The sequence below is a fragment of the Acomys minous genome, assembly GCF_964271855.1.
Source record: "Acomys minous genome assembly, chromosome: 6".
In the NCBI taxonomy this organism is placed as follows: Eukaryota; Metazoa; Chordata; class Mammalia; order Rodentia; family Muridae; genus Acomys; species Acomys minous.
Genome location: NC_140487.1, coordinates 95,335,390 through 95,354,094, shown reverse-complemented (window position 1 = coordinate 95,354,094; position 18,705 = coordinate 95,335,390). Strand labels below are relative to the sequence as shown.

General features: G+C 49.2%; 1 protein-coding gene across 6 annotated transcripts in view; it reads left to right on the top strand.

The window, feature by feature from the left end:
• Positions 1–18,705, top strand: part of ST3GAL3 (ST3 beta-galactoside alpha-2,3-sialyltransferase 3) — a 208,043-nt gene that overhangs the window by 165,296 nt on the left and 24,042 nt on the right. For all 6 annotated transcript variants that reach the window (XM_084785058.1, XM_084785055.1, XM_084785060.1 and 3 more), the window contains 4 exons: positions 10,742–10,836; positions 15,238–15,301; positions 15,803–15,898; positions 16,164–16,350. In XM_084785058.1, coding sequence (XP_084641184.1) covers positions 10,742–10,836; positions 15,238–15,301; positions 15,803–15,898; positions 16,164–16,350 — 442 coding nt within the window. The remainder of the gene's footprint in view (positions 1–10,741; positions 10,837–15,237; positions 15,302–15,802; positions 15,899–16,163; positions 16,351–18,705) is intronic.

Below are 18,705 nucleotides of genomic sequence, written 5' to 3'. Positions count from 1 at the left end.
GTGCTGGGGCTCTCTCGGGGCTGGCGCGCTGGGGCCTGTCTGTTAGAGCTTGCCTCACCCTGCCCTGCTACCCTCTAGGCCAGAGCAAACAGGACCCTGGCCAGTCATCCTTTAGTCGTCCCACACCTGAAAGGCCACCGCTACACTGTATGGGGCCCCTACTGGCGCGTGGTATGGAGGGAAGCCCCTGCGTGCTATTCTAGGCGTATGAGATGCTACCACAGGCCACTTCCAGAGTTGACAGCACACATACACCCCACCTGCATCATCACTCGCCCCCACACTTCCTGTTGTTTGTGTCCCCTGGCTCAGCTTCCAAGGCCTCTTGGGCCCTGAGCCACCTCACAGGTGCCCAGTAAGTGTGCCAGCGAGAAGAGGACAACTCTACCCCGGGGAACCAGGGGAAGGTTTTCTAGAGGAAACACCATTTAAGTTTAAAACAGAACAGAAACAGAATTTTCTAAGTGGACAGAGAGGCAAGGTTTGGGGACTAGAGGAGGGCCCTGTGTTGAAAGCAGAGAGGTGACCCAGGTAAATGCTTGAGGACTACTGTGTTCAGGGAGCCACACAGGACACAGGGAGGGAGGGTGACCAGGAGAGCAGTGGTGCCGGGGCTCAAGTGCAGATGACATAAAGCATAAGGTTGAGCGATGAATGGGGACAGAATTTTTTCTGCTCTTTTTCTTTCTTTCTTTCTTTTTTTTTCTTTTTCTTTTTTTTTTTTTTTTTTTTTTTTTGGTGTTTCGAGACAGGGTTTCTCTCTGTAGCCTTGGCTATCTTGGACTCCCTTTGTAGACCAGGCTGGCCTGGAACTCACAGCGATCCGCCTGCTTCTGCCTCCCAGAGTGCTGGGATTACAGGCGTGCGCCACCACGCCCATCTTTTCTCTGCTCTTTCTGAAAGTTCTAAGGATAAGATGTCTGTAGCGAAAGGTAACGTGGTCAGGAAAGTCTGTTCAGGGGCCGGCGAGATGCTGTAGTGGGTGAAGGTGTGGCTGCTGTCAAGCCCAGTGACCCAAGTTCGACCTCCAAGACCCACATACTGGGAGAGAACTGGCTCCCACAGGTTGTCCTCTGACCGACACACATACAAAATATCTAAATAGAAGAGTATCTTATTTTTAAATATATATTTTATGTGTATGGGTGTTGTCTCGTGTGTCTGTGCATCTGGTGCCCACTGAGGCTGGAGGAGGATCCTCGGCAAGAGCAGCCAGTGCTTTCAGCCGCTGAGCCACCTCCCCAGCCCCTGTGTGCCTGCAGGCCAGAAGAGGGCACCAGATCTCAGTATAGATGGTTGCGAGCCACCATGTGGTTGCTGGGAATTGAACTCAGGACCTCTGGAAGAGCAGATAGTGCCCTTACCCTCTGAGCTATCTCTCCAGCCCCCACAAGCATAATCTTAAAACATGTTTTAGAAATCATTTTTTAAAGATTTATTTATTTATTATTATGTATACAGTGCTCTGCCTGCATGTACATCTGCAGGCAGAGGAGGACATCAGATCACATTATAGATGGTTGTGAGCCACCATGTGGTTGCTGGGAATTGAACTCATGACCTCTGGAAGAGGAGACAGTGTTCTTAACTGCTGAGCCATCTCTCCAGCCCCCTAGAAATCATTTTAAAAAGAAAGGAAAGCCAGCTGGTTCTGCTCTTGAGGGAACACCTGTGGAGTAGGAGCAGACTGAGGCAGGATGGCAGCTCCCACTTTGGTGGCAGAGCAGTCAGACAACAAAGCAGATATCCAGGTAGGTAAAGGGGCTGGAGGAGTCAGGGAAGCAAGAAGCTGAAGACGGTCCCATTCGATGCTCTTGGTTTTCTATCTGATTGTGCCCAAGGATGTGGGAAGGCCAGAGAGTTTGTAGAACATGTTTGGAAAAGGTGCCGAGCAAAGCCGAGCGTCAGGTCTATGAATCAGTGGTGGCATCTGCCCAGTGTGGATGTGGATGTGTGTGCTTGTCTGTGTGTAGATGCATGTGTTCGTCTGTGTGTGTGCTTATCTGTGTGCAGATGTATGTGCACATGTGTGTGTGTGTGTATCATCTGGGTGTATATGTATGTGTCTTTGTGTATGTGTATGTGTTCATTTGGGTGTATATGTATGTGTCTGTGTATGTGTGTTGATCTGGGTATACATGTGTGTGTCTGTGTGTGTGTTTATCTGGGTGTATGTGTGTATGTCCGTGTGTGTGTGTGTGTGTGTGTGTGTGTGTGTGTGTGTGTGTGTATTTACCTGGATGTTCTAGACAAAGGGGGAAGTTATGGCTGAAATTCCTTGCTGCCCCCATACCATAATAAAAGGTACAAAGGTGTGAGATTAGATTAGTCTCTGGTTAGGTTTTGCCTCATGAGTGGGACAAAAAAAAATGACAAAGGAGGCAGGGGGAGGGACACGTGGTCCTGACAAGAGAGACACTGAAGAGACGGATGTAGGTTCTATCCAGGAGGATAACAGACTAGGAATGTGTATGGAAGCCAAGAGCTCCAGGAGCAACAACACAGGAGAGAGAAGAGAAGGTGGACTGTTAGGAGGGTGTGCGTACAGTGTGCAGTGATGGAGGGTGTGCGTACAGTGTGCAGTGATGGAGGGTGTGCGTACAGTGTGCAGTGATGGAGGGTGTGCGTACAGTGTGCAGTGATGGAGGGTGTGCGTACAGTGTGCAGTGATGGAGGGGTCCAGTCTGCGCCTGAGAAATGAAGGCTGATGTGGAGTGGAGCTATGCATGACAAGGGTAACTAGAGCTAAGTACGATCTCTGGAAGCTTCTAGGACATTGATCTTTCTGAAAATGATGAGCAAACGGGGGTTTGCATGCAAGATGACGCAGATGCTGAACCTTCCGTGCACGAGGCAGATTTGTAGATGATTTATTGAAAGCCTGCTAAAAGGAGAGTTAGGCGGTGTTGGTGGTGGCGGTGATATGAAAGTTACAGTGTTCTCTGTGATGTAACTTGCAGCATCTGCCTTCTCTTCTGGAGTTCCAAGGGAAGAACAGCACAACAGTGTGGGGTACCACGGCCTGTTCCCACCCTGAAACGCCAACCCTCTCAGCAGGAAAGACAGAGCTAACACAAGTCGAAACAAGGGATCAGTGTGGACTGTGCTTAAATTTGTATAGCTAGAGTCAGTGGTGCAGAAAAGGGAAACCAGGACATACATGCACACTAGAGTGGGTGCACACGTGCACACACATACACACACATACACACACACACACAAGAAAGGGTCAAGAGTCACAGCATAGTCCTAAAGGAGACAGAGTCTTTTGATAGACATAGAAGTAAATAAAATGGATCCAATCTTTACACCAATCAAGATGGGTCACATTTGCATGTGATAAAGAGGGGGCTGGAGAGCTGGCTCAGCAGTTAAGCACACTGGCTGCTCTTCCAGAGGACCCAGGTTCAACTCCCACATGGCAGCTCACAATTGTCTGTAACTACAGTTTCAAGGGAACTGACACCCTCATACAAACGTACACGTAGGCAGAATACCAATGTGCATAAAATAAAAATAAGCAAATGAAGATAAAAGGTTGGTTTTTGTTTTTTTTTTAATGTGAGAAAGAATAACAAAGTGCAGAAAGAAGCATGGATGGGTCTCTCTGTGGCCTGGGATGAAGAAAACTTACTCAAAATCTTAGTCAAAACTTAGACTCATAATCTAGAAGCAATAAAAAGGGTTGGCAGATTCTTGATGACAATTTTTTTTAATTAAATAGAAGAAAAGAAGGTAAGGAAAATACCACCAGCCAAGTAATAAACAAATGAAAGGAAATGTAATTTTATCTCAGAGGATTATATATTTAATATGTAAAAAACTTCATGATTTAAAAAAAAAAAGGAAATGATCAATGTCTGGTAGAAAAAAAAGCACTAAGGGGTTTAAACAAAGTTCACGGGGACCCACAAATGACCTTTTCATGTATAGAACAATTAGCAGTCTTTTTTTTTTTTTTTGGGTCTTTCTGTGTAGCCTTGGCTGGCCTAGACTCACTTTGTAGACCAGGCTGGCTTCGAACTCACAGCGATCCACCTGCCTCTGCCTCCCAAGTGCTGGGATTAAAGGCGTGTGCCACCACGCCCAGCCCACAATTAGCAGTCTTATTCATACAGCATGCAGCCTGGTGGGGTGGTACCGGCCATGTTTTAATTGAAAGAGAGGGAGAGAAGGAAGGAAGGCTAAAATGGCAGTGACAGCCCGGCATGGTGGCATATACTTGTAACCCCATCTCTCTTGAGGCAGGAAGATTCCTTTGTGTACATGCCCAGGCTGGGCTACGTAGTGAGTTCTCTAAACTACACAGCAAGACCCTACCTTAAAAAAAAAAAAAGACTGGGGAGAGACTGGAAAAAATGGCTCAGTGGTTAAGAGCACTGGCTGCTCTTCTAGAGGACCCAGGCTCAATCCCCAGCACCCACATGGCAGCTCACAACCATCTGTAACTGCAGTCGCAGGGGACCCAACATCATCTTCTGGCCTCTGTGGGCACCAGGCATGTGTGTGGCGCACAGACATACATGCAGGCACTCAGACAGATAAAGTAATAAAATTATTTTTTAGAAACCCAAATAAAGAATAAGTAAAATGACAGTGATGCAGTCTCTTTGCTACCAGACTGACAAGCCTGAAGTCTAACAGTGTCCTCTCCCACTGTAGTAGTTGGGAAGTGGGACGTTACAAACTGCTGGTGGGTGTCACAAAATGTCACAGTCCCTGTGGGAGACAGTTTGGCAATATGGAGCAACAGCACACAGACACAATTTCTATTTTATTCAGCACTCCTGGGATCTCTTCATTGGTAAACAGAAAAGGTGTGTGGGGCCAGGTGTGCTGGCAAACACTGTGATTTCAGCACCTAGGCGTCTGAAGCAGGAGAGTCACAGGTTCGAGGCTAGCCTGGACAATGACTGCAAAAGATGACATCGATGAAGAAGGAGGAGGAGGAGGAGAGAAGGAGGAGGAGAGGAGGAGAAGCTGCTGCTGCTATTGCTAGCCACTAGTGTTGGAACCTGTTTTATAAAAGACTAGAAACAAAGGGGCTGACTGCATTATACATGGTACATAACTGTCAAGGCATATGAGGTATATACCAGTAGTCCAAATGTGTGTAATATGTTAGGTTAGGGAATGGAATGGCTTACATCTATAATTACAGCATTTAGAAAGCTATGGCAGGAGCTTTCAAATTGGAAGGAGGAGGAGGAGAAAGGGAAGAGAAAGAAGAAAAAGAAGAGGAGGAGGGAAACCCTGGGGGAATAGAAATGATGACAGGAGACGAGCGCAGGTGAAAGCGGCACTTCCTGAGTAGGCTGCTTTGTGAATTTACCTTGGGCACTGCATAAAGCTTTATGACATCCAAAGGCAAAATTCAACTCAAGTGAGAGGAAAGCAGCCCCTTTTAAAGCAAAAAACGAGACAAAACCTGACTGCGGCTTCTGCACAAATCAACTCAGATGAATTCTTTCAAGTGTCAAAAGCAAAGCCATTTTCTACACTTGTCACGCTGGAACTCAAGGCACCTAAGGCAGAAGAGAAATGCAAGAGAACTTAGATTGTCTTTGGTAAAGATAGAGTGAGTAGGGCCAGAGAGTAGGGCTCAGGAGGAGCTTGCAGCCAAGTCTGGAGGCCTGAGTTCAATCCCCAGGACCCACATGGTGGAAGGAGAGAGTTACTAAATAAATGTAATTTTTTTTTCAGTTTAGTGTAAGTAATGATGCTGGTACTCTCTGAAATGTCGTGTGTGTGTGTGTGTGTGTGTGTGTGTGTGTGTGTGTGTGTGTGTGTGTGTATTTCCTGTATGTACATGTTAGGATAAAGCAACTAAATGTGTTGATATTACTAGAAAGGAGCTCAACTTAACAGCAATGAGGTGTGGGCTGGAGAGATGGCTCATTGGTTAAGAACACACAGTGCTCTACAAAGGACTTGAGGTCAGTTTCCAGCCCCTACCCTGAGTAGATCACAGTCAACTATAACTCCAGGTCCAGGGACACATCACCTCTGGCCTCCACAGGCACCTACACTCACAAGCGCGTACACACAGAGAGACACACAAGCATACTTATAATTAAAAATAAAAATAAATAGTTTTTAAGAAGAAAGAGCCAGGCTGGGTGTGGTGACACATGCTTTTAATTCTAGCAGTTGGGATGCAGAGGCAAATGGATCCCTGACAGTTTAAGGCCAGCCTAGTTTATGTAGAGTGAGTTCCAGAACAGCCAGAGCTACATAGTGAAGTCCTATCTTAATAAACAAACAAACTCCATCACACAACAGGGACATATGCACAACCATGTTCATAGCGGCCTTATTCATAATAGCCAGAACATGGAAACAGCCTAAATGTCCCTCAGTAGAAGAATGGATAAAGAAACTGTGCTACATTTACACTATGGAATACTACTCAGCTATTAAAAACAAGGAATTCCCGAAATTTGTGGACAAATGGATTGAACTAGAAATGATCATAATGAATTAGTTCACCCAGAAGCCCCGTTCCTGAGGACGACCAAAGAGTTGTTGAATGAGATGGTAGAAGTTAATGGAAGCTTCTACAACCCAGCCTCTGGCAGGTCTGGGCACGGACCCCAGTGACTGCTGAAGGCCCTGTGTACGAAGCCACATCAGCTCTCGTCACCACAGGGGAGCATCTGTGTGTCCTAGGTGGCCTCTGCCGAACCTGAGTCGGGTCAAGCCTCCAGCTCTAGCCCCAGTTGACATCCAGGCACCACTTGTACTTGATGGGTTAAAAAAAAGAGAGAGAGAGAGAGAGAGGTTACGAGGTTGGGTAGGTAGGGAACTTGTGGGGGAATGAGTAAATCTGGGAGGAGTTAGGGGAGATGTGAATAAGTACAAAACTCTCAAAGAACCAGTTAAGACGTAAGGGGGCGGGGAGATGGGCAACCGAGATCGCTCATTGGATAAAGGGCCACCAAGTCTGAAGGCCTGCGCTCTATCCCTGGGACCCCACATGGTGGAGGAGAAAACCAAATCCAAATAGGTTGTTGTCTGACCCACACACACAATAAATTTATTTTTTTTAAAGATTTATTTATTATGTATACAGTATGGATGAGATCACATTATAGATGGCTGTGAGTCACCATGTGGTTGCTGGGAATTGAACTCAGGACCTCTGGAAGAGCAGACAGTGCTCTTAGCCACTAAGCCCATCTCTCCAGCCCAACAATAAATTAAAAAAAAATTTTTTTTTAAGTAAGACAAGAACAATGGGAGCTGAGGATGTATTTTATTTGTAGAGCACTTGTCTGCCAGGTAGGAAGACCCCCATCTCTACCCGCAGCATAGCAAGCAGTTTAAGAGTATAACTACTGCGGGGAGAGGGAGGGGTGCCGGTTGTAAAGGGGTGCACCCACCAGCCGCAAGGACCACTAGGGGAGGCCGGCTCCTTCTTTGAAGGGATATAAAAAGAGGCTACAGAGTGAGTATCTAAAGCAGGAAGGCCCAATAAAAGAATGAGGCCGAGTGGCAAGTGTTTGAAAGCATCGTAAAAGTAAGAAAGGGGTAGGTCACAAGCTCTAAACAGATGGATTTTTATGAGGCCTTATCTGGCCCGTTTAATGCATTTTTCCAGTCTTGTCCTGTGAACTTCTTTTGACTCTTACTAATTTGGCAACTCCCACTTTGCTTAGTTAACATTTTCATTTGTCGCTTCTTTTCCTTTTGACTTTTGGGGGCCTGACACGGGTCACATTATCAACAGCCTCCAGGTTCCGTTATTGGATCCAGTCTCCGTGATTTAAGGGAAAGCCAGTCCACAAAGCAGTCTACAGAACCATATTCGCAAGGGAGCATCGGTTTTGATACGTGTGTCTGTGGTATAGGACTGTGGCACATGTGTGCTTGCCTGCGCATTTCCCAAAAAAACCTATTTTAAGCCAGGTGTGGTGGCGCACGCCTTTAATCCCAGCACTTGGGAAGCAGAGGCAGGCGGATTGCTGTGAATTCAAGGCCAGCCTGGTCTACAAAGTGAGTAGTCCAGGACAGCCATGGTGACACAGAAACCTTGTCTCAAAAAAAAAAAAATCTATTTTAAATTTGGGACATGTTAGAGGCTGAGGAAGTGGGCTTGTGCAAGCCTGAGGACCTGACGTTGTATCCCCAGCACACACATAAAAAGCTGAAACAGCTTCTCATGCCACCGTGCCTGTCATCCCAGCCATCCCAGAACCGGGAAGGCAGACAGGTGGATCCCTAGGGCTCATTGGCAAGACATTAAAGCTCCAGGTTCATGGAGAGACTCTGTCTCAAAAAAAAAAAAAAAAAGTAAGTAGAGAATGATGAAGGAAAACACCATTTAATGCATTTTTCCAATCTTAACTTTGCCTCCACACATGTATGTGTATGCACATGTACACACTACACACACACACTCACACGGAGGGAGAGAGAGAGAGAGAGAAGGAGAGAGAGAGAGAGGGAGAGAGAGAGAGCGCTACTCTTCCTTATTGGGCCTACTATATTCATAGGCAAAAGTAGACCACATAAGAAGAAAATGTTTTTTTGAAATTAAACTAAGGTGTTGCTGGGTGTGGTGGTGCACCCCTTTAATCCCAGCGCTTTGGAGGCAGAGGATTTCTGTGAGACTAAGACAGTCAAGGCTACACAATAGGAGCCTGTCTCAAAAAGGAAAATAGTGTACTTGTATTTATATATGTATGTCGTGTGTGTGTGTCTGTGTGTGTGTGTGTCTATGTGTGTGTGTGTCTGTGTATGTCTGTGTGTGTGTGTCTGTGTATGTCTGTGTGTGTATGTATGTGTGTGTATGTCTGTGTGTGTATCTTTGTGTATGTGTACGTGTGTGTGTATGTCTGTGTGTGTGTGTGTGTGTGTGCGTGTCTGTGTGCCTGTGAAGGCCAAAAGAAGGTATGGCATGCCCTGGAGCTGGAGTTACAGGAGCTTGTGAGCCACCTGGTGTGGGTGCCAGAAACTGAACTTGGGTCCTCTGGAAAAGCATCAAGCTCTCAACACTAAGCCATCTCTCCAGGCCCCCAAAATACAGTTTTCTTAAGAATAAGAATTATAATAAACTCTAATAGCTTGGGGGACAAAAAGGAGAGAAGGAAAAAAAATACATGTAGCTCTCTCAGCCAGATCTGAGATTTTATTAGCATATGACATCCCGTACATACTGTGCGCGAAGCAGATAAAATCCCGTCCAGGCTTGACTCTGGAACATTACAAAGCTCATGTCACGTCAGTGCTGAGATAGAGGGTTAGCTCTCGGTGCGTGTGCACCCGGACACCTTGTTCCCACTGCCGCTGCTTGTAGACCTTGGCCACGATTCTTGCCTCCAGAAAGTCTCAAATATGCTATCAATGTGAGAAATCGAACTTGTGCATAAAGGGGAGTGTCAGCTGCTGGGACCCACAAGTCTGAAGGAGACCGTCATGGCCGTGAGCATGGCCACCTTTGTAACCAGTGACGGGGGAGGGAGCAGGACTGTGTTTCTATCCCTTTCAAGTTCATGTCAAAGTCTCTAGAGATATGAGGCCTCTGGAGTGATTCCTTAGCTCGTTATTTCGGGATGGTGGAATAATGGAGTTAGTTGTGATGGACGTGAGAAATGGATGCTTAAGCTTACAGTGTGTGAGGAGGGAATGGACCAGCTTCCTGGTGGGCCCCGGGGTGCAGGGGGTGCTTTCCTGTAGCCTCCGACTATGAGGCAAGCTAACTGGAGTTGAGTCAGAAGCAAAGGTTAGTAGTCACTGAGGCCAAGGCCTCCACGTGGTGACTCTTGATCAGGAGCTCCCCGCAGCGGAATTCTCAGCACAGTCAGTGTGCTGGCCGCCTCCAAGGTTGCCAGCCTGAGAGGGGTCTGGGACCAGGATGCTGTGGAGTGTCTTCCAGGCATCTCCGAAGAGCTTGACTCCTATGTCCTTGCCCACTGCCCCTCACTTGCCCTTACATTTCTTGTGATCTGTACAGTCATCCCCAAGCCCCCAGCCTGCCCTGGCCAAGAAGATATTCTGCCATTCCTCCTTATAACTCAACATCCTCCCTCCCTCCCCCCTTCCCCTCCCCTGCCCTCTCTCCTTCTTTCCTTTCCTTTCCATCTTTCCTATGACCCAAATGAATCTCCTTAAACTCTATGAGTCACTTCCCCGCCTCCATAGGAACTTAGGGTACACCAACAAGCATACCCCGGTTCTGGCTGTGCTGACCTCTCATGTCAGCCCCGCACCCTAATCATAGAACTCTGAATTTGCTTTTTCCTTCCTAGCAACATTCTCTCTTTCCGGTACTCTTCCCACTTTGCTGTGTCATCGTGAGTCTGCCTTCCTCCTCATCCTGGGTGGTCTGACTCCCAGAATCCTCTCCGGCATTCTGTCTCCCCGATACTGGATGGATTTTTGGATACTTTCGTGCTCCTCTGGCACTGTCTTATCCCTGTGTTCCCAGACTGGAGGAACGTAGTGGGCAGGAGCGAGTGGAGATGAGGCCCTGGATAACCTTCGGAGGGCTTCCAGCTCTCAGACATTAATCCGCGCTGAGCAGAGCTCGTCCTTCTACTCCCACAGCCAAATAAAGACTGACCAGGCCTGCTTTCTCACACTCAAGTTCTACTCAGTAAAATCAGCAACTACCCAGTTAACAGGCTGGGAGGGGAGGGTTGTATGGGAAGGTGGAGGGTGGCTTCACAGAGCCATCACCAAGGCAATGTGAGAAGAGCCAGCCAGCCCTATAGCCTATTGCGTTGTTGCTGTATTCCAGGTTCTCCAAGCCAGCACCCATGTTCCTGGATAACTCCTTTCGCAAGTGGGCTAGGATCCGGGAGTTTGTGCCACCTTTTGGCATCAAAGGTCAAGGTATGTTGGGAACCCTTTGAACATTAAACACCCCGTCTTCCCGGTGCTAACTCCCTGTAATTCAAGACGGTTCTGTATCTTTAGAAACTCTGCACTGGGGGCTGGTGAAATGACTCGGTGTGGAAAGGTGTTTGCTGATAAGTCTGATGACCTGAGTCCTATGTCTGGGACCCACAGAGTGGAAGTGATAAATTGCCCTTTGATTCCATGGTGCACATGTGTAAGTGCCTGTGCACATGAGCGGGTGTGAGTGTGTGTGTGTGTGTGTGTGTGTGTGTGTGTGTAGGGAGAGTAGAGTCATTGTGGTACACACCTTTAATCACAGAAGCAGAGGCAGGAAGATCTCTGAGTTTGGAGCCAGCCTGGTCTACTTAGCAAGTTCCAGGACAGCCGGGGCTACATAATGAGACTCTGTCTCAACAAAACAGAGCAGTCCCTTTCTGTACTCGCCAGAGCTGGGTCTGCCACGGAGACGCGCAGATGCAGTCCCTTTGTTCAAAGCTCTAGTCTAGGGAAGGAGCAGGTACTCAGGGCAGGGCCAGACTCCATTGCCGTGAGATTGCAATAGAGATGTGCTAGAGACGTTGGAACAGTGCTGCAGCTACATGGAAAAGATAGACAGGCAGACAGACAGACAGACAGACACCAACACCAACATAACACACTCTGCTCCTGTAATCCCTACCCAATGTCTTTCATCCTTAGCTTTCCCTCTAATTGTTTTTTGTTTGTTTGTTTGTTTTGTTTTGTTTTGTTTTTTCTGGTCCCAAGCTAACCTTTCTCTCTCTATCCAGTGCACTGCCCCTCCTAACTTCACCTCAGGGACCCCTTCCACAGAGCCCTGCTTCTTTGTCAAGTTCCTTGCTGTTTCATGGCATGATGGGAGGGTCAGCTCCCTATACTTACCTCCTGCCTAGCTGTGACCTTGCACGGGCTTCTTAGCCTGTGTGCGCTTGAGTTTTTCTGTCAGCTAAATAGAGATCATTCTGTTGTTTAATGCTTATGGTCGGAATTAAGAAAAGAGCTGTTGAAGGGACATAACATTTGCCCAGGAGACGTAGCCCTCTCCTCTGCTAGCCTAGCCCTCCCTCGAAAGAAGACAAACCAGCAAAAATGCGGTCGGACTGGGGTTCACACCTCAAGCCTTTAATAGGCACAGCCAATGGGTTACGTTAAGCCATATGAAAAGCTCCTTCTTCAGCGCTTGTATCCAGGCAGACTCCTCCTCCCTCCTCAGGACGGGCTAAGTAGCTCCAAAGGCCAGCGAAGGCCATTAGAGTCCCCAGCCAGCAAGAAGAGAGCAGCCCTCACATGTGCCCTTCTGTAGAAAGCAAAGCCCCATCTGTGTCCTCGTCCATTGGTCAGTTAATAGTGAAGACCTCTTCCTTGGGTAAATTTGGAGGTGAGAAAAGAAGGGAATGAGAGGTCTTCCCCACTGTAAGGTGAATCAGGAGGCGGCACTTAGTGTAGAACCTTGCTAAAGATTCCTTTCCTCAGCCCACTCTCATCCAGCACGTGGGGCTCATGCGCATGCGCATCCTCCCGGGTCTCACGCGCAGCCTGAATAGTCTTCTTGCCTGCTGCTTCAGGGCACCTGTGCAATGGAAAGGGTACTTCCGGTCCTTCACGTGACCTCTTGCTGTACCCGAAATAGTGTCTGTGTGGTGTGAGGAGAGAGAGAGACAGAGACAGACACAGAGAGAGAGACACACACAGAGACAGAGAGACAGACCCAGAGAGACACACACAGAGACAGAGAGAGACAGACACTGACTCACCATGTAGCTAGCCCTAGCTGGCCAAGAACTTACAGAAATCCACCTGCCTCTGCCTCCTGAGTACTGGCATGAAAAGCGTGCATGCTGCCATGCCCAGCCAAGGTGCTGAGGTGTAGCTAGTAGAGAGCTTGCCTAACATATGCAAGGCTGTCTAGACTCAACCCCAGGTACGACAAAACCAAGTGAAACAAAAAGGCAGAAAGTTTTGTATTGCTTTTGATTTTGGAGGCCTCTTCTCCACATGAAATGTAAGACTACCATACAGCTCAACTGGTAGAGTGTTTGCTTGGCATACATAAAGCCTGGAGTTTGGCCCCAGGACCTCATAAAACTAGGCTTGGTGGCACGTGCTTGAAATCCTAGCCCTTGGGAGGTAAAGGCAGAAGGATGATCAAAAGTTCAAGGCCGCTTTCAGCTACAAATCAAGCCCCTGGGGGCTGGATTCATGAGCTCCTGTCTCAGAATTAATAAAATAAGTAAAATAATATGATGGGCATCATACATTGCCTTTCTAATTTATAAAATAAAGCATGATAGGGGCTAGAGAGATGGCTCAGTGGTTAAGGGCACTGACTGCTCTTCTAGAGGACCCGGGGTTCAGTTCCCAGCATCCTCCTGGTGGCTTTCAGCCATCTGTAACTCCAGCCTGGGAGATCTCATGCCCTCTTCTGGCCTCCACGGGCACCAGACACGCAGAGGGTGTACAGCCACGCTGAGGACAAAACAGCTATATATTTAAAAAGAAAAGCAATAAAATACGAGCCACAAGAGAGCTTCTGGGTGCTCTCCCATGAACTGTCCCCTCACAATACCATTATCCTTGTTTTGATGTTGACATTTCATGTCTCTTTGCCTTGAGTTTTATTTTTGCTATACATTCACATATCCATTAAACATAAATGAGTTATTTATGGGGCACGATGATGAATACTTTAATCCCAGTACTTGGGAGGCAGAGGCAGGCAGGCAGATCTCCTTGAGTTTCAGGCCAGCCAGGGCTTTAGACTTTGTTTTGAAAATGTTTGTGTGTGTGTGTTGATTTTGTTATATTTTTAAACTTTATAGGTTTCATTACATATGCATATATATATGTATGCATTTTTTTCCAGACCTGAGGATCGAACCCAGGACCTAGCACTTGCTAGGCAAGCGCTCTACCACTGAGCTAAATCCCTAACCCCCATGTGTACATTTTTATGTTGATATTTGGCATAGATTAGCTTGATCTGCATTGGTACACATAGCTATGTGTCACCAATGAGGTTTTGGTTGGTTTTGTTATGCCTTCCACCACGGTGGTACCAGGCTGCTTGTCCATAGAGCAGTGGCTCCCAGCCTTCCTCATGCTGTGGCCCCTTATACAGCTCCTCATGTTATGGTGACACCTCCCCCCCCCCAAACCTTAAAGCCATTTCATGGGCTGGAGAGACAGCTCAGAGGTTAAGAGCACTGACTGCTCTTCCAGAGGTCCAGAGTTCAATTCCCAGCAACCACATGGTGTCTTACAACCATCTATAATGAGATCTGGTGCCTTCTTGGGGTCTTCAGGTGTACATGAAGGCAGAGCACTGTATACTTAATAATAAATAAATAAATCTTTAATAGAAACATTTCATTGCTACTTCATAACTGTGGTTTTGCTACTGCTATGAATCGTAAATATCTGATGTGCGACCTCCAAAGGGGTCACCACCCACAGATTGAGAGCTGCTGCTATAGATCTTTTATGTACATTATTATATCTTCCCAACAACTCAGCAAAGTAGGGATGCCACCATTGTCTTAAAGGCGAGGAAATGAGAGCTCAAAGGAAGGGAGTGATTTGTGCCAGGTCACGGGGTCTTATGTAGCAGAACTAGAATCCGATGGAGCCAACCGCTTCTCCTCCGTTACATCTGAATATTCCTGCTGCCCACAGTTTAAAGACGAGCAGTCACCCAAAGGCCAGAAAGGTGAGGTCTTCTCTCAGATCAGGCTCTGGGAGAGCAGAGGTCCCAGGGTCCGGGCTGAGAGTACCGAGTGGAGTGCAGGTGGGCAGGTGACAAGCTGCAGGTGGTGTGACAGGTGAGGGAGAAGAGGCAGCGTGGCAGCGTGGCAAAGAGCAGGATCAGAGGTGAGCAGTCTGGAGTGACCAGGGGTCTGCGGAAAGAGAGAAGGCTGTATCACACACCGAGGCAAGGGGTCTACTCGGGTGAGCCCTTCGGCCATTAGTTGGCTGATTTGTTCCCTGGAATCTGCCCCACGAGACACGGTGCTAAGACATCAGTGGTGTGTCTCTGACTAGAGACTCCCATTCCAAGCAAAGCCCTGGCGTAGGGACACATGTCCCAAGGTCTAGCAATGGCACCTCAGAAACCCAGACAAGGCTCCAAGGAAGGATTGTGGGACAAAGGTACGTGCTGGGGGTAGAGCCTGGCTCCCAGCACAGCCGAATTCGCCTGCTACCTTACCTCCATCTCCTGCCTCCAGGAGGAGTGGAAACTAACTGTGGCTGGGCCCAGCCTTGTGTCTGCAGCTCCCCTCTGCCCATCCCCACCTCCATTCTATCCCCAGACCTGGCCCTCCCAGTGAGATTACAAGCAAACGTGTCTCACTAACAGTCACCTCCCTCCTCTGTCCACAGACAATCTGATCAAAGCCATCTTGTCAGTCACCAAAGAGTATCGCCTGACCCCTGCCTTGGACAGGTGAGCGGCACCCCCCCTTCCCCCTAGCTCTCCGGCATGCGCAGATATGCTGTGGCCCAGTTCTTCCTGGATTTGGAAAGCTTCTCTGCCATACCTCCCACGCATACACAGTGCACACACTGTGGGCAGACTATATAAGTAGGACCGAGCGTACCCCCTGCCACGTAAAGCACTTTGCAAGGCTTCTCAGTCCTCTGACGTCCCTGACTTGGGCATAGGAACTGAAGGTGACTGGGGAGTTGATAGAGGCAGCTAATGGGAACAGAGCTCTGAAGCCAATAGACGGCTGGGCTACCGAGCCTCTCCTGTGTGTTCCTTAGAAGTGTCAGACACTAGCCGTGCCAGAGTGTCCCAAGGTCTCTAGCTCCCTGAGGTATGGCTCTGGACTCCTTCCAGAAGTTCTGCATGGCCTTGGCTAAAGTCACAGCAGAGTCCAGAGCAAGGAGGCAAAGGGAAAGAAAGCTGGGGACCGCCTTCACAGGCCTCTGCTCTCTCCCTCAGCCTGCAGTGCCGCCGCTGCATCATTGTGGGCAACGGAGGGGTCCTCGCCAACAAGTCTCTGGGGTCACGGATTGACGACTACGACATTGTGGTCAGGTGAGCGCCCTTAAACCTTGGGCACATGCATGTTGGGGGCCCAAATCCCGAGCCCCCCCCCATGCATTGAGAACTGTCCCGACCATCTGGTCACCTAGCCTAGGGGGTTAACGGAAGCCTCAAGAGCGCTGCTGGGTTGGCGGGGTTTTAAAAAGGAACAAGGACGTGGCCTGGATTCCCACTCTGCGCCTGGGGTGCTTGGGGTTCAGGGTGCCTCCCCAAACACAGGCCCAAGGCCAGCTCTGACTGCACCGGCTCGTTGTAGACTGAACTCAGCACCTGTGAAGGGCTTTGAGAGGGACGTGGGCAGCAAGACCACCCTGCGCATCACCTACCCTGAGGGCGCCATGCAGCGGCCTGAGCAGTATGAGCGAGACTCTCTCTTTGTCCTCGCTGGCTTCAAGTGGCAGGACTTCAAGTGGCTGAAGTACATCGTCTACAAGGAGAGAGTGGTGAGCTCCTACCAAAAGCACCCCTTCTCCTGCCCCCGGCCTCCCAGGCAGCGCCTCCTCCCACCAGGCCCCACAAAGAACAAATAGGAAACTTCAAATTGACCCAAAGCTAAAAGACAGCAAATCCAGCAAGGTACAGAGGCCAATGGCAGGGTGCCTAATGGGCTACTGGGGCTAATATGCCTGTCCTTTGCTGCCCCAGGGGCTTCCTCAGCCTTGTGTCTCCGATCCCAGGGAATCCCTATGGCCATCCTCAGGGCTACTCCCAGTTTTCACAGCCTCCTGCCTTTGCCTGGAGCTGCCTCCATGGCCCCGCTTCCCTTCCACGGAGCCTTTCTGACTGCTCTTACAGCCTTACCTCCTCCTCAGCAGGGAAAGAAAGCCTTCTGGGGTATTTTCTACAGGGACAGGGTCAGCTCCCAAACTCACAAATCCAGACCATTCTCCACCTGTATTTTAACTGCAGGCCTGTAGGTTGTTCTCCAGGCTGCCACTGTGCTGACTGCTCCAAGCTGGCCAGGATCTGGGCCCATGTGTCTAGGGAGCACATATGGTAGAGTAGGGTCACATTGCCCATGAGTGACCACCCACTGGGGCCCCTCCTGAGACCTCTGTATCCCAGTTCCTGGGCCTGCAGGGATACTTGCCAACTTGTCTGAGTCTGTCTCCCACCCCCAGGCCCTTGTCTCCTCCCCTCCAGCTGTCATCAGCCACCCAGGGGAGGGGCACGCAGAGCTCAGGCCGTTCATTTCCCAGTGCCCAAGCCTCGTCCTAGAGACTGATGTCAGATTACCCTCTGCCTTCAGGAAGGAGCTAGTTGTTATGGATGGTGGGAGCAGCGTAGCCTGCCTATGAGGAGCTCAGTGCAATTTGATTTGAATCCACAGCCCTTTCCAAGCATGGCCAAATGCAGACAGTGTCAAGTGGGTAGCAAGCAAGAGAGAAAACAGAAGTCAGGTCCAAAAGCTCAAGGTGGGTGGGACAGCGGGGAAGACAGCCCATCTCAGGATTAGGCTGAGTGAAGTAGCTGGCTGTGTTGGGTGCAGTCCAGATCTCCAAAGGGAAGGAAAGGGTGAAGACACAAGTGCGTGGATTGGCTTTAACCAGCCCCAGCTTCAAGCAGGCCTCTTGTCTCCCAAACTAGGGTAGGAATGGGGTTAGAGGAGCACCCTTCTCTTTTCAGAATCCCTCCAGCCTTTCTGTTTGCCTTAAGGTAACAGGCAAGCACTGTAGAGGGAGAAATGGGAGTGAGTTGGATCTGCCTCGGTGAGCCCTTTGCATATATGCTCTCTGCCTATCAGCCCACCTGTTCCTGACCCACAGACACCTAAGAAAGCCCAACGTTTCTCAGAGCCAGAGAGCAGGGCCCTGATCCCATTAAGTGCCCGCCCCATGGTGCCTATCACTACAGATGCTTTGGAATTGGCTCAAACACCAGTTCCTGCTTCCTGAGGAGCAGTCTGAGAAAAGTGGGGGATAGTCCCAATTCCCTGGGGACAGCAGACAGCTGTGTATGGTCACCTCTACCTCCAAGAGCACCAAGGTCAGTGGAGTCAGAGCCCTTGCTTTCTATCCAAGGCAGGAAGGCGAGAGTCAACTGAAGGGGGGGGGGCAGGGAGGAGCAGAGATCAGGCCCCCTGCTGCTCCCAGGAAGGCAGAGGCACAGTGTGGGGTATGCTCAAGCCCTCGCTTGGCCCTGTCCTAGCCACACGTGGCCTTCCTGACTGTAGTAGGGAGAGGGAACATGGCAAACAGCCCTCTGAAATCCTGTGGGCTTTCTGTGGCACCACAGCACGATGGCTTTGGGCTTCTGAATGAGCCACCAAGTCATGCCAGTAATAGTCACGCCTTTCTCCACATCCCAAGTGTGTCTTAGTCAGTGTTCTATTTGCTGCGAAGAAACACCGTGACCACAGCAACTTTTATTTTTCAAAAAGCATGTAATTGAGGCTGGCTTACAGTTTCAGAGATTTAGTCCGTTATCATCCTGGTGGGGAGCATGGCAGCACGCAGTCAGACACGGTGCTGGAGAGGTAGCCGAGAGTTCTACGGGATCCGCAGGCAGCACACAGAGAGAGAACCACTGGGCATGCCTCAAAGCCCACTCCTAATGACGTGCTTCCTCCAGCAAGGCCACGCCTCTTAGTCCTTGCAAATAATGCCACTCCCTGGTGACCTAGCATTCAAATCTATAAGCTTATGAAGGCTAATTTTATTCAAACCACTATACCAGGTGAAACTCCAGAGGCCCATTGTTGAGTGCCCCTCCCCCAAGCCTGAGGTCGGTGGCCTCCAGCCACCTCTCCAGGCTGCGCATCACTTCTCAGATAGTATAGGTGTTAAGCCAGGCTGCCT